At 39.0% G+C, this 24653-nt stretch overlaps 2 protein-coding genes across 7 annotated transcripts in view; one reads left to right on the plus strand and one right to left on the minus strand.

Annotated features, from left to right (window-relative positions):
- Positions 1-24653, minus strand: part of LOC139954379 (uncharacterized) — an 81181-nt gene that overhangs the window by 45433 nt on the left and 11095 nt on the right. Inside the window, exons 1-3 of one of the 5 annotated variants that reach the window (XM_071954142.1) lie at positions 23076-23495; positions 22544-22721; positions 13048-15392 (exon numbers count right to left, since the gene is read on the minus strand). In XM_071954142.1, coding sequence (XP_071810243.1) covers positions 13048-13066 — 19 coding nt within the window. In that variant the 5' untranslated portion in view covers positions 13067-15392; positions 22544-22721; positions 23076-23495. Of the gene's footprint in view, positions 1-595; positions 897-6056; positions 6269-13047; positions 15393-22543; positions 23496-24653 lie in introns of those variants that run through there. The other 4 variants (XM_071954140.1, XM_071954141.1, XM_071954144.1 and 1 more) reach the window with 4 other exon arrangements.
- On the plus strand, positions 18-12744 carry LOC139954381 (serum amyloid A-5 protein-like). Of its 2 annotated transcripts, none has more exons than XM_071954146.1 (4): positions 18-76; positions 8545-8697; positions 9903-10013; positions 10997-12744. In XM_071954146.1, the coding sequence occupies exons 1-4, from the start codon at positions 33-35 to the stop codon at positions 11136-11138; spliced, it is 450 nt and encodes a 149-aa protein (XP_071810247.1). In that variant the 5' UTR covers positions 18-32; the 3' UTR covers positions 11139-12744. The 2 variants fall into 2 exon arrangements, with proteins under 2 accessions (XP_071810247.1, XP_071810248.1); XM_071954147.1 differs by lacking the exon at positions 18-76 and adding an exon at positions 8276-8294.

The raw sequence follows: 24653 nt of genomic DNA on the forward strand, positions 1-24653 counted from the left end.
AGCTTTGGCTGAACGGGCGGCGATGACTAACAATGCGTGTGAGTCTCTCTCATCCCCTTGACTACACAAGGACAGGGTAGGTGGATTTTAAGGGGACACGTTGCCTTTGGATTTGGGCGCTTTGGGCGTTTGTTATGAAATAGGCCCAACTTTCTAAAGGTGTTTTAGCAAAAAATATTCTCCTAGGCAAAATTCTTTCCTTAGCAAAAATTTAGTGGGGCACCAGTCACAGGAACAGTGTGACTTTGGCTTGCATTTAAGGCCCTATGGTAAACTTTTTCTTTTTGCTTGGCAAGTTTTTGTGCAAACAGACTTTATGAACATGGTTCGAAAGATGGTTTCACACAAAATATCCATCAAAATTGTATGTGGTTTTCCTTGTACTTTGTGGACTAGTAAAACGGTTTGCCATTTTGTGGAGCAAAATATTTTGTTTTATGGCTGACCGTATGCTTTTTACAGTACAAGGCACCCAATCCAAGGCATCTAATAAGGGACTGCTTTAACTGAAGGCTGCAATGAACAAGGCCCAGTTTCATAGCGCTGCTAAACTGTAAGGTTTATAGGGAATTTGATTACAATTATTCACACTTACCCTATTCCTGAGTCTGGCCGGAATTAAGTCTCATTTAGTGCACTGGTCAGCTTTGACTTCATTCAAATATTGGTTCTCACGTATACAATATAATTTTGGGGGTTGAACAAAGAATTGACTAGAGTATACTTAACTACTATTTATATTTAATCATTAAGAGATATTACTTTATATATCCTAATGGTGTCCTCCAGCTGAAAGGTTGCTGTATTGGAGTAGTGTACTATAATTCAGTTTCCAGTCAGCCTTTGGACAACCATATAAAAAGGAACCTTAATAAATACTGCGACTATAAGTTAGAGAGATACAACCTGTCTGTACCAAAAGCTGGAGAAGAGTGAGAGTGACTTATTGTCTCCCTTTGCTTTTATATGGCTATGTACACTAAGGAAAAGGATTAGGGCCTGCTCAATAGGCATACACAAAATAGCTTACAATAGGCCATTATACTACACTGGGGGTTTTGGAGTTCATTGTTCACCATTTACAGCTGACATTCCCAGAATGTTCATACACAAAAAAAGGAATTGCAATAGTCTCTGCCTGCAAGCACTAAAGTTAACACATGCTTGGCAGCTGTTAATGGAATTCACTACAGGTTGCTAAGCTGGAAGCGTTACACAGGTTAGCAGAAAAATTAGGCAGCCATATTGCGAGTTCACCATGGATTTGCATTTGACGTAAAAACCACAAGGTTAGCATGCCTTATTATGTGCTTGCAGCGGGTTAGCAGTGCTATAAGATGGAAATCGCGCAGTAACCACAATTGGCCGCTAAGCAGCGCTATAATTAACATATGGCCCTTAATAACAGCACAGTCTAACTAGGCCCTGCATTGGGTGCGTTCGTTTGGCTTCCATGGGTCATCCCCCGTCTGCCCCGGTGCATTCGAATAGCTTTTGACGTCCCTCCAGGGGCTCACCCAGGTCAGCCCCCAGTGCCCTGCTTGTGGAGTGGGTCACTTGGGGGCTGGCCCCTGGTAAACGACGTTACTACGAGAGCGGTGAGTGGTCGTTCGTTTAGCTCTTGTCAGGGGCTCACCCGAGTGAGCACCTTGGGGGGTAGACCCAGGGAAGCTAAACAAACGCACCCTATATATGAAGCTGTTTGCTTGAAAAATACATGTGACACCCTGTAACCATCCATGGAATAAATCCTTCAAGTATAACCAATCACAACCAAACACTAAATCACTCCATTCTACTAGCAGCAACCAAAAATACACATATCCCAATTGACTTCCATTTCCTACCACTAAACCACATCAGACACGCAATATTGTAATTGACAAAAAGAAGAAGAAAAAAAAAAAGAGAGGAAATGGATAACATCAGTAAAAGTTTGTGTATTGGTGTTGCTGTTTATGTGGCCTTCCCAACAAGGGAAATCGGCAAAACTCCCACGAGGAGATATAATAAATAAGTACCACTATACCAAGCTGACAACAGCCAATCTCTCTCTTGTAAACTATTGTGATTCAGTAGGCCCCTAAATACTGTAAGGTAATACACTGTGAAATTAGCAGTTAGCTTATCCGGATTCAAACTCACAGCATTGGATTGTTATTCTAACCACTTGATTGAGGTGACATGGGCCCAATTTCATAGAGCTGCTAAGCACAAAATTTGCTAAGCATGAAATTTCTTCCTTGATAAAAACAGGATTACCAACCAAATTTCCATTTGTTGCATATTGCTTGTTACTGGTATTTAGCTGTTGTCTGCTATCCTGAAAATCACGTGGAAATTTTGATGGTAATCTTGTTTTTATCAAGGAAGAAATTTCATGCTTAGCAGATTTTTGTGCTTTGCAGCTCTATGAAATCAGGCCCTGGTGTGTTCTGTGGTACTATGGACCTCATGTATTGAAATCACAACACCCCCATCTCAATGTAAAACCATTATGATGGAAACCGATGGGAAAACACACTTCTAGACACAAGGCACAAGCGATGAGCTAATGAGCAACCTTCTTTTAACCTCCTGCCAAGGGCGCCCGACACAAATGACGTCAATAGATCAGTGCCTAGATCTGTTATCGAGGATGAGCATCACACTAGAAGCAGACAAAAGGTCTGAACCATAGAATTATATATAAGAACTAGAGGGCGCACGAGTGATGCTTCGTGCACAAACGCCACGGGACCGGAAGATGACAAGCGCGTCATTCTGCACGCGCGATGAATATGAAATACACGTTTGAGGTTTTTTTTATTGAACGCTAACGCGATGCTGTTTGTTCAACTTACAAAATGGCCGCACAAACACACGCTGTGAGATAGCTGTTTTGTCAACTTAGAAAATGGCCGTCTGTGCGCATACCGGGGCGCGTATATAGGCCAGTGCGCCCTCTAGTTTTTGTATATTACTCTATGGTCTGAACATACAGTACGCTCAAAATGATAATAATAATAATACAAGGTATTTATGATGGCCTACCATTTCTACTTATTGATAACTCCTGGAATTATATGTAGTATAATTTCAAGAAGATTTGGGGAACAGTATAGCTCTAGAGAAGGGGATTATAGCTCTAGCCTGAGCAGTAAGTTCAAATGCTAAGCAAATTTACATTGTATGTGCTTTTTATAACATAACAACAACAGCAGCGCAGTAAGTTTCAATGCTAAGCAAATTTACATTGTATATGTGCTTCTCATAACATAACAACAACAGCTGCGCAGTAAGTTTCAATGCTAAGTAAATTTACATTGTATGTGCTTTTTATAACTTAACAACAACAGCTGCGCAGTAAGTTTCAATGCTAAGCAAATTTACATTGTAAACGTGTGCTTTTCATAACTTAACATTAACAATTACAGCTGTGACATTGGGAACACAGGTGCATCCACAAGGGGTCGAGATCTAGTTCTTAATTTGAACCAGGTGTACAGTGAGTGGAGTTAACACTAAAAACTGGTGAGTAACAACTGTACACGAAGACAGGGGCTCCACGGTCAATTCAGTTTTGTGAATGTACTCATTTTCCAGACTTCATTGAGCAACATTTGACATGTTTGAAACATACATGTATCGTCATCCAAGATACAATGAATGGGCTGGACATACATTCTAAAGAAGGTTTTGTTTACCAGTCAGAAGGTCAAAAACAGTGCCATTATGATTAGGCCGCATGCTCTGAAAGCTACCGCCGGAAAATTTCATTATTTTCACAAAATTTCATTATTTTCACAAAAAAGACTCTGCATCACACATGTTCAAGTTCAAATCGAAAAAGGGTAAACGGTTATATTTACGCATTTTAGTAATAGTAGTGGTACGATACAAAGCAGACATTCCGCCGCGATCGTGATTGCGATCGCGATCGTTTTATTTGCAGTAAAACACGCATCTGCTGTCGTTCATCTGTCGAGCGCAATCAACAAATTTGCCCACAAATATTCTGCGCAATGTTTAATTTGCGCTATGCAGAATAGGCAAATTTGTGTATCGAGCTCCAGTTTGCGCAAATTGAAGATTGCGCATCTTCGTGTGCAAAATAATGAAAAATGAAAAAAATGAAAAAAAAATCAAAAATGCCCGGACGCAAATCTAAAACTTTCATTCGCATGGCCTTAGAGGAACAGAAGGAAGGAATATCATCAAAATTCAGGAATAAAATCAAAACTCTCTGTATAATTTGAAATGTGACACCATGGTGGGTAGGGTTCTGAATTTTGAGGGTCTATCTAAAAAATACTATGTAGGTCATGTTTTTGAACAATTCCATATCCCTGCTGTGCCACCACTTTTTCATGGTTGCAGGATACAGGAATGTTTTCTTAAGTTGTAACCGACATGTACAGTGAACGATTTCCCTTGTATAGCAGAGCAAAATGTGTCAGTTGCTACTAAAAATCATCATATGCTACTCAATACTAGCATTCACTGTGCACAAAATCTGTGCACATATGCAAAAATGTGGGATGAAATCATTCCAGGTATGTATTTTACAAAGAAAGAAAAAATTGACATTTTTCCCCCCGACTGTTCAATCTCTCTCTAGTCTAGATCGAGCAGCCAAATAAAATTACTGTGACACCTGCCCTAAGGAAGGAACTTCATGTCATAGCATACTCTGTCAAGTGTCAGTGTCATCCTAGCTTATGACTCCTGACTCGGTGACTCAGTGCAAGTGCGCATGTAATGGGACTGGATGCCAGCTGGTCATCTCTCCCCTAGCCTAGTCCTAGTGTAGCTAGCGGTCGCACTTAATACCAACAACTCACGACCCCTCACGACAACATTTTTTAAATGCACTTCAACATAATTCAACCGTCATTATGTGCACAAGAGTCATAGCATCTAAATCACCTTTCAAACTGTTGAAAAAATTGTATTTTTAACTATCAAAGGTGTTTTTTACCCCAAATTTAGTAACGAACGGAAATATTCGCCATGTTGTATTTCGGCGTACTTGGACGATTCTATTACACCGCAGGGGGTGAGGTAATTTCTGAGGGCTGAGTTTCATTTTTTCGTTTTGGTTTTAGCTGCTGATTTTTTCTTTCTTGTAAATGTTAGTAACTAAGCCGCCAGTCTGGAATTCGAAGTTAAAAGGGGAAACTTAAATATTATATTGTTTTAAACTCCATGAGATAAAAAAAAAGGTAAATAGTCATCTTGCATTTATTGTATCACCCTTGCGGTACAATAGAATCGTCCAAGTGTGTCGAAAGACAACATGGCAGATATTACCGTTTGTTACTAAATTCGGGTAAAAACACTTTTTTTTACAATTAAAAATACAATTTTTCAACAGTTTGAAAATGATTTGGGTGCATATGACTCTTGTGCATATATTTAACGGTTGACTTATTATGTTCAAATGTTCTGTTCAAGTGCATTTAAAAATTGTTGTCGTGAGTTGTCGTGAGGGGTCGTGAGTTGTCGGTATTTAGTGCGACCCGTAGCTAGTGTAGTAATTGTAATAGCCATGCTAGCACACCCCAAACAAAGTTGCCCTTGGCAAAGTGGCCCCTGACAATATCACCCCCTAGCAAAGTCGCCCCAAAAAAGGCCCAAGGTTAGAAAAGTGTTTAGTCTGTTGTTTGTACTTTGGTAAAAAATGTAGTAAACTTCATGGCCATAACAAATTTACATAATATTTTTCGTTTGTTGGGGGCGAGCTGGCTTGGGGCGAGCTAGCTTGGGCCTTGGGGGCGAGCTGGCTTGGGGGCGAAATGACCAGCCTCCATGACCATGTACATGTGGCTGATGTTATTCGTCAATGTGTAATGTAAATGTAATGTAAAAATGTATCGTGGAGAATTTTATGTAGGCCCTATTGTCGTTGTAAGGTGTAAATTGTACTATCTATGACTCTATGAGTATTTGACAATATCATTATCATGATTATAATGAATAAATGACAACAACAACATAATAAAATGGACCAGAACTTTGTTTGTAAATTTGTCATGGAATATTCACAATATTCGTTTAAATGACCGTGTTCTTACCTCAAATTTCCACCTCATGGTACATGTCATGATGTAGTATGTACATGTAGCTTCAATAAACTAATGATACAACAACATCATGGGTTAGATTTAGAATTAGTTGTTTCTTTGACGTAATTTGCAAAAAAATATCGGTCGGGGTCAAGTTTTCGATGTTGTTACATACACTGTACTGTTTACGTAGCGCACACACTTGTTGTACACACCGTGCTAAGTAAGGGGCGGCAGTGCGGAAAAGGCATCAAGTGGGAGAATAAAAGCGCCCCAAAGTTTGGGAACTTATATACTGCCCTCTAGCGGTTTGTTTTGTTGATTGTTTTGTTGGGGGGGGGGGGTCGTGCGACACGAAAGAACCAAAACCGAAGCCCTTTTTTTTTCACCATCACGGAACCTAGCCGCAACATTTCGTTTCTAAATTTGTTAAATTAGCAGGAAATCGTATAAATAAATCTCAATCTGAGCATGGAGGAATAAGAAGCTGAGAAAACCACCCCTAGTCGATTAGGCCTATATTTTTTTATCCTGAAATCCAACCCGCGATAGTGCCATAATTGTTTTACCGTGTAGGGGATTAAAAACGAGGTGACAGTTATTGTTCATGATGTGTTCGGGTCCGTTCCGAAGGGGGACACTGCATGCATCCAGGGGCCGGTGTCAGATGCAATTGTGTCCGCCATGAAATACTGTACGTTCCGGACACCTTTGCATATGCAATCGTGTCCGGGGGGTATGCAAAAAACCGTCCGACAAATGAGGTATCAACTTTACAATATAAAAAAAAAAAAAAAAAAAAAAAAAAGGGAAAGGGAAATTCCGTTATAGTTTCAATAACACTCCGAGGTCGATGCGCTTAGACAATGCCTTGCACTTGATTACCCCATTGTTTTATCCGGTTAAAAGTTCATTGAAAACCCAAACCACAAAAAATAATATACACTGGTGGTAACGGCCACGAATTATAAATTCAATTGTTTTATTGAAATTTGAACCCAAGACAAATTTCCTTCATCGACCAGAACAACCACGACACCCGATGCTTACCGCACAGGAGATTCCATTTTGAGTAAAACAAAACAAAACTTTTGGAAATCAGAAGACCCCAACAAATTAATGTCAAGCAACACTGAAGGTTTATCATCTTAAACCTCACTGACCGGTGAAGGCCTCATGTTACAAACTTCGGAATATTCTTCAATAATTTCGAGAATTTAGTTTTTTGTTTTTTTGCCAAAAATTGCAACAGTAATCCCGTCTTTCTAACGCACGTTTATATGCAGTACGCCGTGTTTGTGGACATCTAATTACCCACTATAGGTCACGAGACGCACGGAGCGCAATCCGTCTAACATCTTTCGATAGAAATGTTTCACTTCGAATTTATCGTGGTCCTGTAAAAAAACATCAGCTTTAATGTCCCAAAACGTCAATCTGAAAAGCGTTACTGGTTACTGCGGTAACGCTTCGCAGATTGCTATGAGTTCGCTCCTCCCTTTTGTTGTGGTATCTCAAAAACGCGACCACTTTTTTTTCAAAATAAAATTCTCACATGTTGGTTTTGTTGTATATGTAACATCTATATTTTTGTAGGATTAAAACAATCGAACGGTTCAAAAAAACCAAAGGTATAATTTGATAAGTTTCCTAAACCACCATACAACCAACATGTGCCGCCTAACATGGTTTCGCTTTGTTTCATTTCAAAAGTTGATATAGCTATAGTGCATAAAAATTATTGCTGGGGCGAGTCCCCTTTTCGAAACTGTAAAGTGTTGAATTTTCAGTTATCTTTTCCAGGTTTTCTTGGTTAATCTGTTGTTTGTTTTCTATTCCCTTGAACAGATTTAGGTGGAAAACTGGCATGGATTCGGGGTTTTTTTTTCATGAAGGGCATTCCAAGTAGTTATCAATCAGATAACTAACATTGGTCAACACTTTAGCACATAACAGTCCACTTTTGTTGTCACATGTCATTTTTACTCAAGGCATGTATTATCTCTCATATTGGTATTATTTAATCTGAATGCTAAACAGATAAACTGCTCTTCGCGAGAAGAACCCCCGTTCTTAAGTTGATAACGTTTACATTATCTTGATGAATCGTTGTATTTGCATATTCAGATTTTATGTTGATATCAGTCCGCTATAATGGCTTTGTCCTCGCTTGCCGCACCCCCCCCCCCCCCCCCCACAAACACACACACACACAAAATCGCAACAAAAAGAAGAAACATAGAAATTGTATGCACTGATTTTGATCATGGTTATATTCTTGATCCCAAATGCAAATTTAACACATATTTTGAATTGTAAATATTATGAAATATTGTTGTTGGCTTTTCATATTATATTGTGATTAACAGTAAACCTTTGCTCCCGACTCAGCTTAAGTTGTCACACTCCCGTATAAAAAAGAGGTTCGTGTCCTAAATCTGCTCATTTATTTCCAAGGGGATAACCAGGGTGTGATTTTGATATTTGTTTATGCCAGTATCGACCCTTTCCAGCCCGCAAAGATGAGAGTTGCCGTTAGTGTCATCGCTCTGTTGATGGTTGGGGTGCTGGCTGCGCCGTCTGATGCAGGCTGGTTGGACTTCGTCAGTGAAGCCGTTCAGGGAGCAGGCGACATGTGGCGAAGCTACAGGTACAGGCACATTTTAAAAATATCTTTGGTTTTAAAGGCAGTGGAGACTATTGGTAGTTGTCAAAGACTAGCCTTCACAGTTGGTGTATCTCAACATATCCATAAAATAACAAACCTGTGGAAATTTGAGCTCAATCGGTCATCGAACTTGCGAGATAATAATGAAAGAAAAACACCCTTGTCACACGAAGTTGTGTGCGTTTAGATGGTTGATTTCGAGACCTTAAGTTCTAAACCTGAGGTCTCGAAATCAAATTCGTGGAAAGTTACTTCTTTCTCGAAAACTATTGCACTTCAGAGGGAGCCGTTTCTCACACTGTTTTATACCATCAACCTCTCCCCATTACTCGATACCAAGTAAGGTTTTTAATGCTAATAAATATTTTGAGTAATTACCAATAGTGTCCACTGCCTTTAAGAACATTCTATTGTTTTAATCGTAGTTGTAGACAATACAATTAACCTGAGAAAATAAAACTAGCTGTTGCAAACTGCTCACCAACTAAAATGACTCATGGTAATTGCTAGTGGCCTGACGTTTCAACCCTAGCAGATTTTTTACAATCTGAGAAGCTTTGAGGTAAAGGTTCTTGTATTCACATTATTTCAAACCATAGTATTCAAAGTAAAATGTTTCTAAAAATGCATTTACTACCTAAAGCTGTCGTAGGCCTACTTCTCACAAAGTAATTTTGTATTGCCATTAATTTTCAGAGTCACTTATACCAATCGTAATGCAGAGGCTTTGAGATACTCTAACGCGAATGAAGATACTCTCCAACGTTCATTCTGACTTAATTCAGGGAAATTATATTAAAATGTCGCAGGCCACGACAGCAGTAATCTCAAATCATTCACACGGATTGAAATTGTTCTTTATTTTTTGTTTAAATGAACATCCACCACAAAGTCTCACAAATAGAAGAAAATATTTTCTTTTGTTGCTCTTTTATCATGAGTTGCCTATAGGGATGTGTTAAAAAGAAGTCAAGACAGAAAATAATTTATAATTATGACTCGCATTTCATAATTTCTAACTTATAGTAGAAGTCATTTTTATGATCTATATTTCATATATAATGACTTCTTTTAAAACTGTTTCACAGCTTATGCTTCGTCTCCGTATAACCGATGGGCATGAAACAAAAGATCTACTTCGCAGTATTTTATGAAAACGTTATGATGCTTCTTTTTAAACTCAACAGTGATATGCGAGATGCTAATACAATCGGTGCCGACAAGTACTTCCACGCCAGGGGCAACTATGACGCTTCTCAGCGAGGACCAGGAGGAAGATGGGCTGCTGAAGTTATTAGGTAGGGATCAAGGTTGTAACATCAACCTCACAGTGGGGATTTCTATCTCTCTCTATATGGTTTGTTATAACCGAAAACGTGATAGGCAAACACTTTCATAATATCTCCAAATCAGAATGCAGGAACACCAAATGATTCCCGCCACATTGTCACCGGTCGTTCAAAATGGCGTAACTAGCGACCGTATGGTTGCGACCCCGCCCCCCCCCCCCCCACTCACCCCCTTCATCCCATACCCAACCCCATGTGGGATTGAACGAAATAATGCACAAACAAATATTTCGATATACCAAACTTCCTCCCCCAATAAGTTAGTTTGCCATGTTGGCCCCTACAAGGAAATCGTCTATACCGTGTCTAAAAAAAAATAATACACTTTTGAGATGGATGCCGAATAAAAAATTGTGATTCGCACAAAGGAAGGCTACTAGACCGATCCATTAAGCTCCACCCCATTGTGTATTGACCAATCACAACGCAACGAAGGTCCGACAAATAAGGTCCGACATTACGCGCGCGTATGCTTGGTGCACGCGGCAGAGTTGTGCAGAAAGGCATTGGAGAGGCTCACGTGTTCTTGCTCACACGTGCGTCGTGGGCGGAGCCTAATGGATCGGTCTATTCATGCGCAGCCTAATTTTCATACCCTTTACAAAATTGAGCAGTGCTCACCCAAGCATGATTTTTGGGGACTGGTTGGTGTCATATGAAAGTTGAGTTCATAAGCGTTCTATGCATAAAATAAACCTTTTCAGCCAGAATCATATTTTGTTTGATGCGGCAGCCGTTTCAAAAGTGCATTGTATTTTTTTATTTTTTTTAAGACACCCTTTAGTTACGCCATTGGATATGTGAACATGCCGACATTCTCTACATAATGTGTACCAACTATGTTGGCCTCTACAAAGAAAAAGGTATGCCACAGGATATAAACCATGCTGGTATATATAAAGTAGTGTTTTCTGTCTTGTGGTTACTTTCAGCAATGCCCGTGAAGGATGGCAGGGAGGGATTAGTGGCCGCGGTGCTCAAGACACCCAAGCGGACCAAGAAGCCAACGCCTGGGGACGCAATGGCGGTGACCCCAACCGCTACAGACCTGATGGTCTCGGGGAACAGTATTAAATGACCTTTCCCCAACCAAATTTTGAGATATCGTCGGTCGCACCACGAACTGACCTAACTCGTTCACTGTTTAAAAAAAAACGTGTTCAGAGAAAATCACGATTGAAGTTGCACTACTTTTGAAACTGCTGTTTCGGAGTCTGCTTACCAACTTTATTGTATTATTTTATGACGAAAACAAAGCTGAATACTTTATTCATACAGAACTATCAATGTGTTTTAATCCCTAAAACTATTTTAATAAGTAATTAATTCCTAAACAGATAGGTCACTTTGTGAAATTGAAAATTTCATATTTGCCTGCAGCGCGCTGTGTACAAACCAATGCGTAATAGAGACCTATCGAGATAGGTCACTTTGTGAAATTACTACGCTCCCCAGTTAGGTCACTTCGTGGTGCGAAAATTTGCACGCGCGCCATAATCGCGCGCGCTGTAGCGCATAGTTTAACCATTGGTAAAGCGACGTATCTAGATCATAGATATAGAATAGAATAACTAGATCGGCCGCGCGTAAATACGCAGGTTCTGGCATGGGGGCTGCCATTGCCTATCTCCCGTGTACATTTTCTGTGCGTTGCCGTCAGCACGTGACTTTTTGCCGTCAGCACGTGACATTTAGCGCGTCAAAGGCCTATCTCCCGTGTTCATTTTTGCGCGTCGCCTTTCGAACGTGAAATTTTTACCGCGTCCATGGCGAACAATTTTATTTTCTACACAGGTAATGGCGCGTATGTACGCGCGGCCGATCTAGTTATTTAATTCTATATCTATGATCTAGATAGGTCACTTTGTGAAATGACAAAATGGCAAGTCCAGCGATGCGTCGTTTATACTGATTAGTGTAATTACCAAACTATTACATATTAGGCACTGAAACTTGCTGATAATGTTAACAGCATTGACTTTGTCAATAATTTGTTTTAAAACAAATTTGCGAAAATGTGTGATTTTGTGTCAGTTAGGTCAGTTCGTGGTACGACCGACGATATTTCACAAGTGAAACATTGCTGTTATGGGAGACTATTAAACTATAAAATTATGTTCCTTGTTCAACCTATACTTATCAAATATATTATTAAGCTATTCTATTAATAAAACCTAGCCATTACCCTCTCCAGTTTAACACAAATATTTTGGTTACGGCAAGCAGACGAAAGCTTACAGATGAACTTTTATATAGCACTAAAAAGCACTAAGATTACTTAAAATGAGTTGACAGTTGCTTAACAATTAAGATTGAAACACATATTCCATTGTGAAATCGGTCTTTCGGATACAACTCTAATAATCATAAACCTTCTGTTGTATTCCCAACTTGGGATTAACTTTGGGTTTTTTGTACGTCTAGGCCATAGACCAAGCACATCCATAAAAGAACCCATGTTGCTTAAAAACGTTTCATAAAAGCCTTGCTGTCATTAGTTTTAATATTAGTAGCATAACTTCAGCTTATTTTCTCGTTAATTATTTCACAATGTTTCTCCCATTTGGCTTAATTAGGCTCTAAACACAAACGTACGGGATGACATCCCAAAAACTTGCATGCACCCTGCTTTGCCATCTGTTTTGCACAATAAATAAAACAAATCATTATTTTGTTTCTAGATTAATCTAAAAGTAATCGGATTATTCTCGTCTCCACCCCCGCCCCCAGTAGATTTTGTATCAAACAACAAATATTGATGCCAGTCAATATATTGATGCCAGATTGGTGTCAGTCGATAAATGATGCAATCAACAGTTTAAACTGGCTTATGATAAATGTAGAGCCATTGGGCTCAGTCATTGAACAAAAATACATCTAAAAAGCAACTGGAAACAGGTAATAAAATTTTTGTAAAATGTTTTGTTCAAACTAATGGAGGGGTAGATCTCTTGTTAAAACAGCAAGATCTTGGATGACTGACCTTTCTCGCTCATTGTCATACATCTTGTATGGTGTGCCTGTTCTCTCTAAAACCGACTTTCCCGATCTGGCTCAGGCAGAAGAACTTCCCGTCATAGTTCCCATGATAGCCATTTCTTCATGTAACTGACTTCATGCCAGTGATGCTCTTTTAGTGAATATACAGAATGTTCAATGAAAATAGTTTGAAAGCTGTGGAAGAGAATGGGTTTAATGCTGTTAACTTAAGGAAAACAAGTAGTAGTGGTGGAACCGGGAAGTGGAAAGGGTGAAGTTTTGTATAAGGTCAGAAGTTAACATTAAAACAAAACACTTCTGAAACTCAACTGTTTAAAGGCAGTGGACACTATTGGTCATTAGTCAAAATGACTATTAGCACAAAACCTTACTTGGTAACGAGTAATGGGGAGAGGTTGATAAAAACATTGTGAAAAACGGCTCCCTTTGAAGTGACATATAGTTTTCGAGAACGAACCAATTTTCCACGAATTTGATTTCGAGACCTCAAGTTTAGAATTTGAGGTCTTGAAATCAAGCATCTAAAAGCACACAACTTCGTGTTACAAGAGTGTTTTTGCTTTCACACTTATCTCGTAACTCCGACGACCAATCGAGCTCAAATTTTCACAGGTTTGTTATTTTATGCATATGTTGATATACACAAAGTGAGAAGACTGGTCTTTGACAATTACCAATAGTGTCCACTGTCTTTAACAACACTGATGTCTGCGATGTTGGATGCGATACATTGAGTAAAAATAAAGAAAGGTGTGTGTTTACTCTATGGGCTATATAGAAAGAGCATAGTCTGGTATTGGTCAGAAGTAAACGTTTTAATAATTATATACCACAGTGTTGTCAAACCTTATACCGTGTAGAGTTTTCAGTTCATTGGCACCCAATGACGGCCAATTGACAGTTATGGCCCAAGCCACTTATTTGAAACTCTTTCATTTTTACCAAATGAGTCTGATTTTTGAAAACTCTAATCAAAACCTCTTTCTTCAGAGTTTTTCAACGGAATTGGTTGGACTCAGCATAGTTCATTGGAATAAAAAGCATTACACACTTGACGTCTGGTTCCTTTGATTCTGTCCGTTGAATGGTTAATCATGTACTTTAGGCCTACACTTTGTACTCTTTTAAGCCTGTTGCCAACTTACTTAAATAAACAAACCTTGGTGTGTTCATGATTGCTCCTTCTCAGCACCAAAAATGGCTTCATCACGGGACCTGCTTCTGTAATTGTCTTCTTTTGTTCTCCTTTATTATACAGGCTTAAAAAAAAGTATGCGCCGCCGCGTAAAGACAATGGTTTGATGTACTTCGATATCTGCTTAGCCTAAATGATCTGAGGAATTTCATTTAAAAAAATCTGTTGTTGTTTTTGTTTGTGGGAGAATGTATAAAGCTTCATAAATTTGATGAGTTCGTACATGTTGGCATTTTTGTTCCGACTAACTTTACTAAATAATCATTACTTTAGTATTAAACATCAAGATACTGTACAACTGATCGTTAATACATCATTGTTATAAAATCAATCGATTACTTTTTTTTCAGATTACAGGGCAGACACAAATGTTTTTATGTTGAATTAAATCAACACCATGTTGAAGACGGAAGTGGAGCATATTAATCATTAGAATCACATTACTCCAGTAAGCCATGATGTCTCACTGACATTAATGTCTTCACCGTTTGCATACAAACACAAACAGGCACAAGGTTTTGCTCATAGGCTTATCATAGCTTACCCTGGCAGTTGGTTGTGATTTTGAATATGAAACTTATTTATTTAAAATTATACTGATGATGAATGAAGGAGGCGGTTATTTCCAGTTCTTGGGTGGGAAGTTTGCATTATTATTTTGTTTACTTTATAAAACTATACGAGTATAGTGTTGACTGTTATTTAACACGGTTTTAGGCAGTATTTTTATATAAATTTTACACGTCAATGCAGAACGTCAAGTTGAAACTTTCCTGGGAAAATGTGTCAAAGTGAAATGAAATCCAAACCTAACAAAGAGGCATCACTGTCCACGACCAATGTGCCATTAAAAGAAAAGCCGATAAGACTATTTGCATCACCATAAAACCGTACAAGTTGACAACATCCACAAGTACTAGAGTCAAGCGACCTGCAGAAACTTTATTGGGGTGAAATCGGGTTAGATCTTCTCTTACCATTAGGTGCCCAAAGATCTTGCCACACCTTTGTAGACCTCCATATCGTCTGAAAACCAAAACCACACACCTTATAAAAAAAAAACTCAACTTCACGGACAAGCCAGAGTTTGAGTCACCATTCACAGTCAAGGTCAGTCAGAGCAGTAGAACGATCTGAAAGTCAAGAAAAAAGCTTTCTAATAACAGTTTTTTGTTGTTGAAATGCAACACTATGCTTTAACTCAATGGTCATATAAACATATTAAGTGTGTAAACAAAAGACATTGTGGTGAAATTCAAGATAAGTTATTATGACAAATTAAACTCTCACAAGTTGGAGTTAACTTTGGTGTTATTAGTGGGAGTGGGTGTCTATGACAATTGAATTGTTGTAATAAGAACATCCAATTTGCATATTTTTGTTTGTTTATTCTACATGATGTTGACACTCAAGATGCTCTTTCTTAGCAGCTTACAAACTTACAAACTATTTACTGGGAAATGTGGCCATTGGGTATAGATCGGGAGATGGGTTAGTCTTGAAGTCAAGACGGTGATTGTTAAGCGAGGTGTGTAGTTACAGCGCGGCGTAGCTATAACGGGGACGAGGCACACACCCTCGATCCCAGTATGTGTGTGTGAGTCAGTCGCAATAGACTGTGCAAGTCTCGCGCGCACCGGAGCGAGAAAACACGACAACTGAAGAACTTTATTTTTTTATGAATCAAATCTTTGCTTTAATTTATTCTTAATGCCGAATCTGAACAACAAAAATACCATATAGAGCTTGTTTAAATTAGATTTAGCAGTTTTAAACAAATACACAATTATCGGTTAAAGTCTATATGTATAGACAAAAGTAAAACTCTGGGACAAGGATGTTTGTTTGATCTTAAATTTTTTGAAACCCCTTTTGTAAATCTTCGCCCGAATGTGAAACTACTCAAAGCTGGTTTATACGCGGACGCACGATGGTCGCAAGGGCGTTAGATAAACGCGTGACGCAGTTTAAAGAGGAAGCCGACGCCTAAACGACCAATGAAAAGGCTTTTCACCCCGCGCGACCAAAACAAGCGTCTGCGTAAGTTTCGTGATCGGAGATGGGCACAAATTCTTAATTTTTACCAAGTAACCTGACCCGAGGTCAAGTTTAAATATCGGTTTTTCTTCGTTATTATGTTGACTTTATTTTTACTTTTATATATGATGTTAATTAGTATTACATTTTTAACAACATAATGTCATTTTTATGGTCATAAACTACATTAAACTAAAGTAATGGACAAAACAAAATCTCCCCAACGTAAAATTCCATAAGGTTGGGACCACAATGGTCCCGGAAGTTCAAATCTGCGCGAGACTTGCACAGTCTATTAGAGCTCCCTCGCGCTACCTACGACTGTTGCATGTGTAACATCGCACTGTGACTGTTGCATGAAAGGCAGACAAAATAGGCAGCGCCTAACGACTTGTCATCAAGTCTAGAGATGGGTCGAAGCAAAAGAATAATAGGGACTTTTCGATACAGAAGAGTTTGCGGTAACACCATGTAATAAGGGACTTTTCGTTTTCGACGACGGATGGTTCTGCGACGGTAAAGATGACATTTGGCGTCATCTGCGCATGCGTCGGCTTTAAGGACGGTCGTCCCTCAATTTCTACGACAGTACTTGGGATGAATCTTCGTTGTGCTGAGAACGACAACGTTTAGCTGAACAACCGTCGCAGAACCATCCGTCGTCGAAAACGAAAAGTCCCTAATAGTGAGGTAATACAACAAACGACAAACAAAAGAAAACATTTCAACAACCCTGGATGCGAGGTCGATGCGTTCAAGCCCATGCGCTTGATCGGGTTAAAAAGACAGGTTAAAAACCATACAATAGCGCTATGAGCAACCGTTGAATTATTAACCTTTTACTGGTTTAAATCTGCACCAAGACAGAATTTTCTCCAATATAACAATCACGACACCCAGACATAACTATTGGTGCTATCCCTGGAGATTATTTTCAATTAAAACAATAGAATCATTAGTTTTGTAGCCTTGCTCAAGGCAGTCGAATTATTCACTCCGAAAAAAGACCGCCGCTGTATAAAAACCCACCCGTATTCACTGTGCGTAAAACCCACCCGTATTCACTGTGCGTAACATCGCACGACACGATGCCCCCGTACACTATCCGCATGCGGAGGCCGTCAGGCTGACAGCCTTGTAGGATCTGTGTTGAAGCCACTGACCTCATTACTATAATAAGCGAAGAGTTCCCACGGTCAGCTCATTACCATAATGCCCGCGAAAGACGAGACATGTTTACCTCACACACCACCACCACGGACGCATGATAGGGTCCAAAGGTCGTGATAAGGGAAGTGCGTGATTGGACGTCAAAATGAATAATTTATTTGCCTCACATCCTGTGTTGTCTGATAGGTCTGACGAACGATATACATATTCATGAGCTGCATACTAGCATATCCTAGAGCCCCCCAATTTCGTCCACTATTGGATTTTTTTCAATACAACACATTAAAACGGGAAGATACAGACCCGACAAGGCTGTCGGCCTGACGGCCTCCGCATGCGGTTAGTGGTGTACGAGTGCGATGACTTGTGTGAACAGTATTCGTGCGATGTGACAGTGTGTATACGGGTGGGTCGTTCGGTGTGATCGCACACACCATGCACAGGGTACACGGCGGGTGGGTTTACAGCTGCGTCTTTTCGGAGCGAATAATGCGACTGCCTTGAGCAAGGCTATTAGTTTTGGAACAAACATCGACATCAAGTAACACTGCAGAATTTCTAAGAATTTATCCTCCCATAAAATACCCAACTAAACTTGTTCTGTTTGAACCCTGTATAAATGGAGATAAACAACTAAACTAATTAACTGTATAGAGTTGAGTAAGATTGAAGTGACAATAATGCCATCTGTTTAAAGGAAATGTCCCTTAAATTTCAACTGCGGTGGCTGTGTTTTTGAGATGGCCAGAGCGAATGTCCACGCAACAGGAAGAATAATAGGCCCCTATACTGAAAACAGTATCATTTCTCTGTGTGTAAACTTCGAAGTGCAATGCTTCTCAGAATGTTTTCTAATATCGAAAGCCGCTGCATTTATGCTTTCAAATAACAGTTTTGATTGTCATCAATTATTGTAAGAGTGATACTTTAAGTTTAAAAGATCATGTGATCTGGAAAATTATGGGATAGCTATTGTCTGGTTGGACAAGGGGAAAACCCAAGGAAGTCCGGGGTTGCGAAACTCATTATTATTGTTTGGATGTCCGGACAGTAGCTTGTATAAAGCTAAGAAAGTCAACAACTTATTCTCAGTTTAATTGAGAAAGGCGAAGTCAAGAGATTCAAGATCTATAGGTGAGTGTCTAATTATCATGCTTATGTTAAGAAGTATGGAATTGCACTGTGCAAACAAATATATCCACTTCGGACCTTGGCATTTATATAGAGGCATCTGCACACCTTTGGTCACATTGTTAAAGACCAGTCTTCTCAAAATTTGAAAATGAGAAGCGTTACTTTCAGTAACAATTCTCAGATTGTGTATTCCTACGAGGAGTTTCATGTCTTTAAATCTGCCCGTTCTATTTCCAGCAGAATAACCAGCGTGCGATTTTGATACTTTTTTCTGCCGGTGTCGACCCTTTCCAACCTGCAAAGATGAGACTTGCCGTTAGTGTCATTGCATTGTTGATGGTTGGGGTGCTGCCTGCGCCGTCTGAAGCACACCACTTGTTGGACCATATCATAGAAGCCTGCAAGGATGCGTGGGATTATGTGTGCGACCTATTCGACCAGGGGTATAGGCACATTTTCTTTTTAAAGATATGGTTATTAGAACCATTGGAAATGGTATACTTGTTTTTTATGATAACTTTTCTATTCTTGTATATTGATTTTGTTATTGCCACACCATGTTTGAGTTATATTAATTTAAATTTTGTAGAGTCAAAATTTTGACTCCATAAAATGGCCGACCGCGTTAGTTCGCGACGTAAAAGGAAAACCGTGCAATTTCGAGGCATGTTGTGTGGATCATTATAGTCTACTTTATATCTATCTCACCGTATGCACTTCATAACAAACGGTTTCATTACGCTTTTCAAAGACCAACTCGCCCGATCCAAGGCAACGCACCCCTTGAATTATGACTAAGCTCAATTCATTATAAGGTCCTACTAAATCAGTTGTGACTTTCATTAACTTTCCTTCATACAGTCCCATCCCTTAAGACCTCCGTAGCGATGGGCTTGAAACAAGAGATTTTCTTTTGCAATTATTATCATTATCATTATCATTATCATTATCATTATCATTATCATTATCATTATCATTATCATTATCATTATCATTATCATTATCATTATCATTATCATTATCATTATCATTATCATTATCATATCATTATCATATCATTATCATATCATTATCATATCATTATCATATCATTATCATATCATTATCATATCATTATCATATCATTATCATATCATTATCATATCATTATCATATCATTATCATTATCATTATCATTATCATTATCATTATCATTATCATTATCATTATCATTATCATTATCATTATCATTATCATTATCATTATTATTATTATTATTATTAAAATGGACGTGTGTACGTTGCTTTATTTCCAACAAAGCTAGACCAGAGCCATCCGAGGCCCCACCAGTCATTCGCGCTGCTCAGCGAGGACCAGAAGGAAGATTGGCTGTTGAGGATATTAGGTAGGGATCAAGATTGTACCAATCAATATCAAGATCACATAGTTGGTATTTCTCTCTCTACGGTTTGTTTAAATCGAAAAGGTGATAGGCAAATGATGGGATCAAACAAAAATAACGCACCAAGTTAAAGACAGTGGACACTATTGGTAATTATCAAAGACCAGTCTTCTCACTTGGTGTATCTCAACATATGCATGAAATAACAAACCTGTGAAGATTGAGGTTAATGGGTCGTCGAAGTTGCGAGATACTAATGAAAGAACAGACACCCTTGTCACACGAAGTTGTGTGCGTGTAGATGGTTGATTTCGAGACCTCAAGTTCTAAACTTGAGGTCTCGAAATCAAACTCGTGGAAAATTTCTTCTTTCTCGAAAACTACTCCACTTCAGTAGGAGCCGTTTCTCACAATGTTTTATACTACCAACCTCTCCCCATTACTCGTTACCAAGTAAGGTTTCGTGCTAATAATTATTTTGAGTAATTACCAATTTTCTATGCGAATGTTTCAAAACATCAAAACTTCTCTTCAAATTAAGTCTTTCCCCCGTTGGCTTCTCTAGTGAAAATGTTAGTTATACGCCAGTGAATATTAAAATCATGCTGATATCCTCCATAGTAGTTTTCTGTTGTGTGATTGTTGTTTTTTCAGTGATGACCGAGACGAATGGCGGAGCAAGGTGACCGGCTTTGATGGTGAAGATACCTATTAGGCGGACCAAGAAGCCAACGCCTGGGGACGCAACGGCGGCGACCCCGACCGTTACAGACCCAAGGGTCTCCCGGACAAATATTAAACTTAATGGCCCTTAGGCCCCCACACCAAATGTGAAAAAAAACATTTTCACAGTAGTAGTTTAATATTAAATGGACCATTGATTATTAGCTCACTGTGTTAGTTTATTAAAGGAACACGTTGCCTTGGATAATAATAACAAGTTCTTCTATAGCGCATTTCACAATAACCGTATCAATGCTCTTTACATTAGTGCCCTGGTCATGGGGCCAATAACATCCCTGTAATGTTTCTCAGCTCCCGTGGGAGTATACAGCCCTGAGCTGCCTGTAAGGCGCTTGTGGCTTTTTCATACACAATATCAACCTCTACCCTCGCAGGTACCCATTTATACCCCTGGGTGAAGAGAAGCAATTATAGTAAAGTATCTTGCTCAAGGACACAAGTGTCACGACCGGGATTCGGACGAGTTGGTCTTTGAAAAGTGTTTGTAACCGTTTGCTATAAAATGCATATATGGTTAGAAAGATGATTTAAAAGTAGAATACAATGACCCACACAAATTTGCCTCGAAATTGCGTGGTTTTCATTTTACTTTGTGAACTAACACGGTCGGCCATTTATGGGAGTCAAAAATTTGACTCCCATAAATGGCCGTGTTAGTCGACGAGGTAAAAGGAAAAACCACTCAATTTGGAGTGATACTTGTGTGGATCATTATATTCTACTTTTAAAATATCTTTCTAATCATATGCATTTAATAACAACCGGTTACAAACGCTTTTCAAAGACCAACTCGACCAAGGCAACGTGTTCCTTTAACTTCTAGATTAGCTTGCTATATATGAGGAGACTAAGTTGCTTAAGCCTACTTTAACATGGCCATGTCCCTCTTGCGTATAACACAAATAATTTGGTCACGCCAAGTTGACGTATAGGCCTACGGCGGTAAATAGAACATGAACTTTAATAAGACGAATGACAATACTGTGACATTACACTTTTCTTAGCAAATATTGATACACATATTCCATTGTGAATTCGGCCCAACAGATGTACCTCGTATATCCGCTGTGCTACTCCCAGCTCGGGATTAACTACGGTTCTTGAAGCCTGTGGCCAAAATTAACCAATCAGTGGAACTGTGCCTTAGACAAAACGCATCAATAAAAGAACCCAGTGAAAGTACAACAATCCTAAAAGCCTTATAGGCCTCCTGACATCAGTTGTTTTAACTTTGTTTTTCTTTAAATATTTCACTATGTTTAACTCATTCATAAATCAGGCTACTATCAGAAATGTATGGGATAACATCCCTAAAAGTTGCATGCACTCTGCTTTGACACAATAAATGCAATCTGTTTGCACAATAAATGCAAAAAATCTTAAAGTTAAATCGGATCATTGTCGTATTTTCCCCCATTCATTTGTATACTTTTTCGATCTCATTCGGAGGGGGCAAACCTGAACATTAATATATTTTGTAGGAACAAAATATTCATATTTCGAGGGATCAAAATAAAATTTCGAGGGAACACAATTTATTTCTAGTGACTTAACACATTTCATTTGTTATCCCTTTCACATTGCTGTTTTATCGGTCTTTTAATTGAGGGTCAGATAACTTTCCGTTTACCACAACAACAACAAAAACACCAAAAGCCCAAGCAATAATGGACCGACCTGTTCTTGCTTCGATCAATCACGCGGGCGAACACTCGCCCAAATGATTAAACTCTTCGCAATATACTTGACAATCAGTACATTCAGTTGTATTAAGAACTTAGTTTGACAATGAAGTTTGCTAAAATTATCAGGTTTTACCTTGGGTTTCATTGCAGCAACACACCTTCCGTTGTCTCTTTGGTTGAATAAACGGCGGCAGTAGCCATCGTCGCTGGGCCGGGTTTTGCGGCGCTGCTCCCGCCGGGATGGGCGGTGGAGCTCCGCTCTTGCTGCGCCGTTGGTGGAGCTCCCTGGTCCGGGCCGAGTTAGTCTTTTCCTGTGGTAGTGGTAATAAGAGTTATTTCAGTGCCATCTTCGCCAAACAAAGTTCTGACTTTTCAATGCTTGGCCCAGACCAAAACTCTACTTAAAAAAGCTGGGTATGATTTCTAGTAGAGGCTTCCTTCCCTGGTCGGCCTCGCAGAACCCGAGGCAAAAGTTGGAATGTCACACTGCCCCGATGTTGCCTTTTATTAACACAAATTGGAGCCGTTTGCACTGCTGCTAAAACAAGACACCCACTTGCTGAGGTTTATGTAGAATACTATGCTAGTTTTCTTATCAGAAGGCAGAGAGAGATGGTTTTATAAATCTTAGCAGACTAGACCAGCGGCTGCGTCCGTATGCCTACCTGTGCAAAAAATACAACCCGTGCTGTGCCGGTGTCTCAGACGTTCACCACAGAGCCATGTCGTTGCCAAATATAAAGCAATGCATTTCTATACGTAAATGGCGGAATCTTCTCATTTGCATGATAAGAGGTTTGCCTATAACAGACGCAAGTCTCGGTTCAAAGAATACAGGGAATTTGCGAGACAATGAAAACTCTGGAAGGGACCAAACAACAATGAACTAAAGTAATTTGGATTTTGTTTCTTCTTAAAAATAAGCATCATGGGTTGGCCTATTGGTACGGTGCGCGCATTTTCTGAGCCAAGTATTTGCTCTATGGTATGATTAGCAAGCAAAATTACAAGAACATAAACCATAAGAGCAGAAGCGTTTAACCATGGAGGTAGAAATAGACCTCCATGGTTTACCACAAATGACGCACTGGACTCTAATGTTTATTACTCAAAATAATTATTATCACTAAAACCTAGAAAACGACCCCTTCTGGAAAAAAAACGTAGTTGAGAAACAGGTAATTTTTTACCTTTTTTATTGAAAGACTTTAGGCCTTTTTTACGCATCTAAGCACACAAATTTGTGCAACAGAGTTTATTCTTTTATTTTTCTTTAGCAACTTCGATGACTATAATTGAGTCAAAATGTTCACAGATTTTTTATTTTAAGCATAATATGTCTGGATAGGATGCACCAAGTGATGACGTAGTTATGACTTACATTTTGTTGCTTGCCAAAGCACATATCCAGCAATTGTGTTCCTGTAGTACAGGCTAGAATTGCCATTCCTTAAATTTTCCCGACTTCTTAAAAAACTCCCTTTTTAAATAAATTTAGGCCCATGTTGAAAACATTTCTCCATTGGAAAGCACCCAGTGGCACTTTTGATGTACAAGGAAAAAATTGTGTCCAGTAGTGGGGTTAACTTATTCCATATAATTATGGTAGAAGCAAAACAATAATAGTGAGGTAATACAACAAACAAAAGAAAACATTTTAACAACCCTGCGAGGTCGATGCGTTCAAGCCCATGCGCTTGATCGGGTTAAAAGACAGGTTAAAAACCATACAATAGCGCTATGAGCAACCGTTGAATTATTAACCTTTTACTGGTTTAAATCTGCACCCAAGACAGAATTTCCTCCAATATAACAATCACGACTCCCAGACATAACTATTGGTGCTATCCCAGGAGATTATTTTCAATTAAAACAATAGAATCATTAGTTTGGGAACAAACATGGACATCAAGTAACACTGCAGAATTTCTCCTCCTAAAATACTTTACTAAGAATTTATCCTCCTAAAATACCCAACTAAACTTGCTTTGTTTAAAGACAAAGGTATACCTTTGGTCTTTGGAACCGTCCGACTGTTTGAACCCTGTATAAATGGAGATGTAAACAACTAAACTAATTAGTTGTATAGAGTTGAATAAGATTGAAGTGACAATAATGCCATCTGTTTAAAGGAAATGTCCCTTAAATTTCAACTGCGGTGGTTGTGTTTTTGAGATGGCCAGAGCGAATGTCCACGCAACAGGAATACTAATAGGCCCCTATACTGAAAACAGTATCATTTC

Source organism: Asterias amurensis, chromosome 2 (genome assembly GCF_032118995.1).
Source record: "Asterias amurensis chromosome 2, ASM3211899v1".
Classification (NCBI taxonomy): Eukaryota; Metazoa; Echinodermata; class Asteroidea; order Forcipulatida; family Asteriidae; genus Asterias; species Asterias amurensis.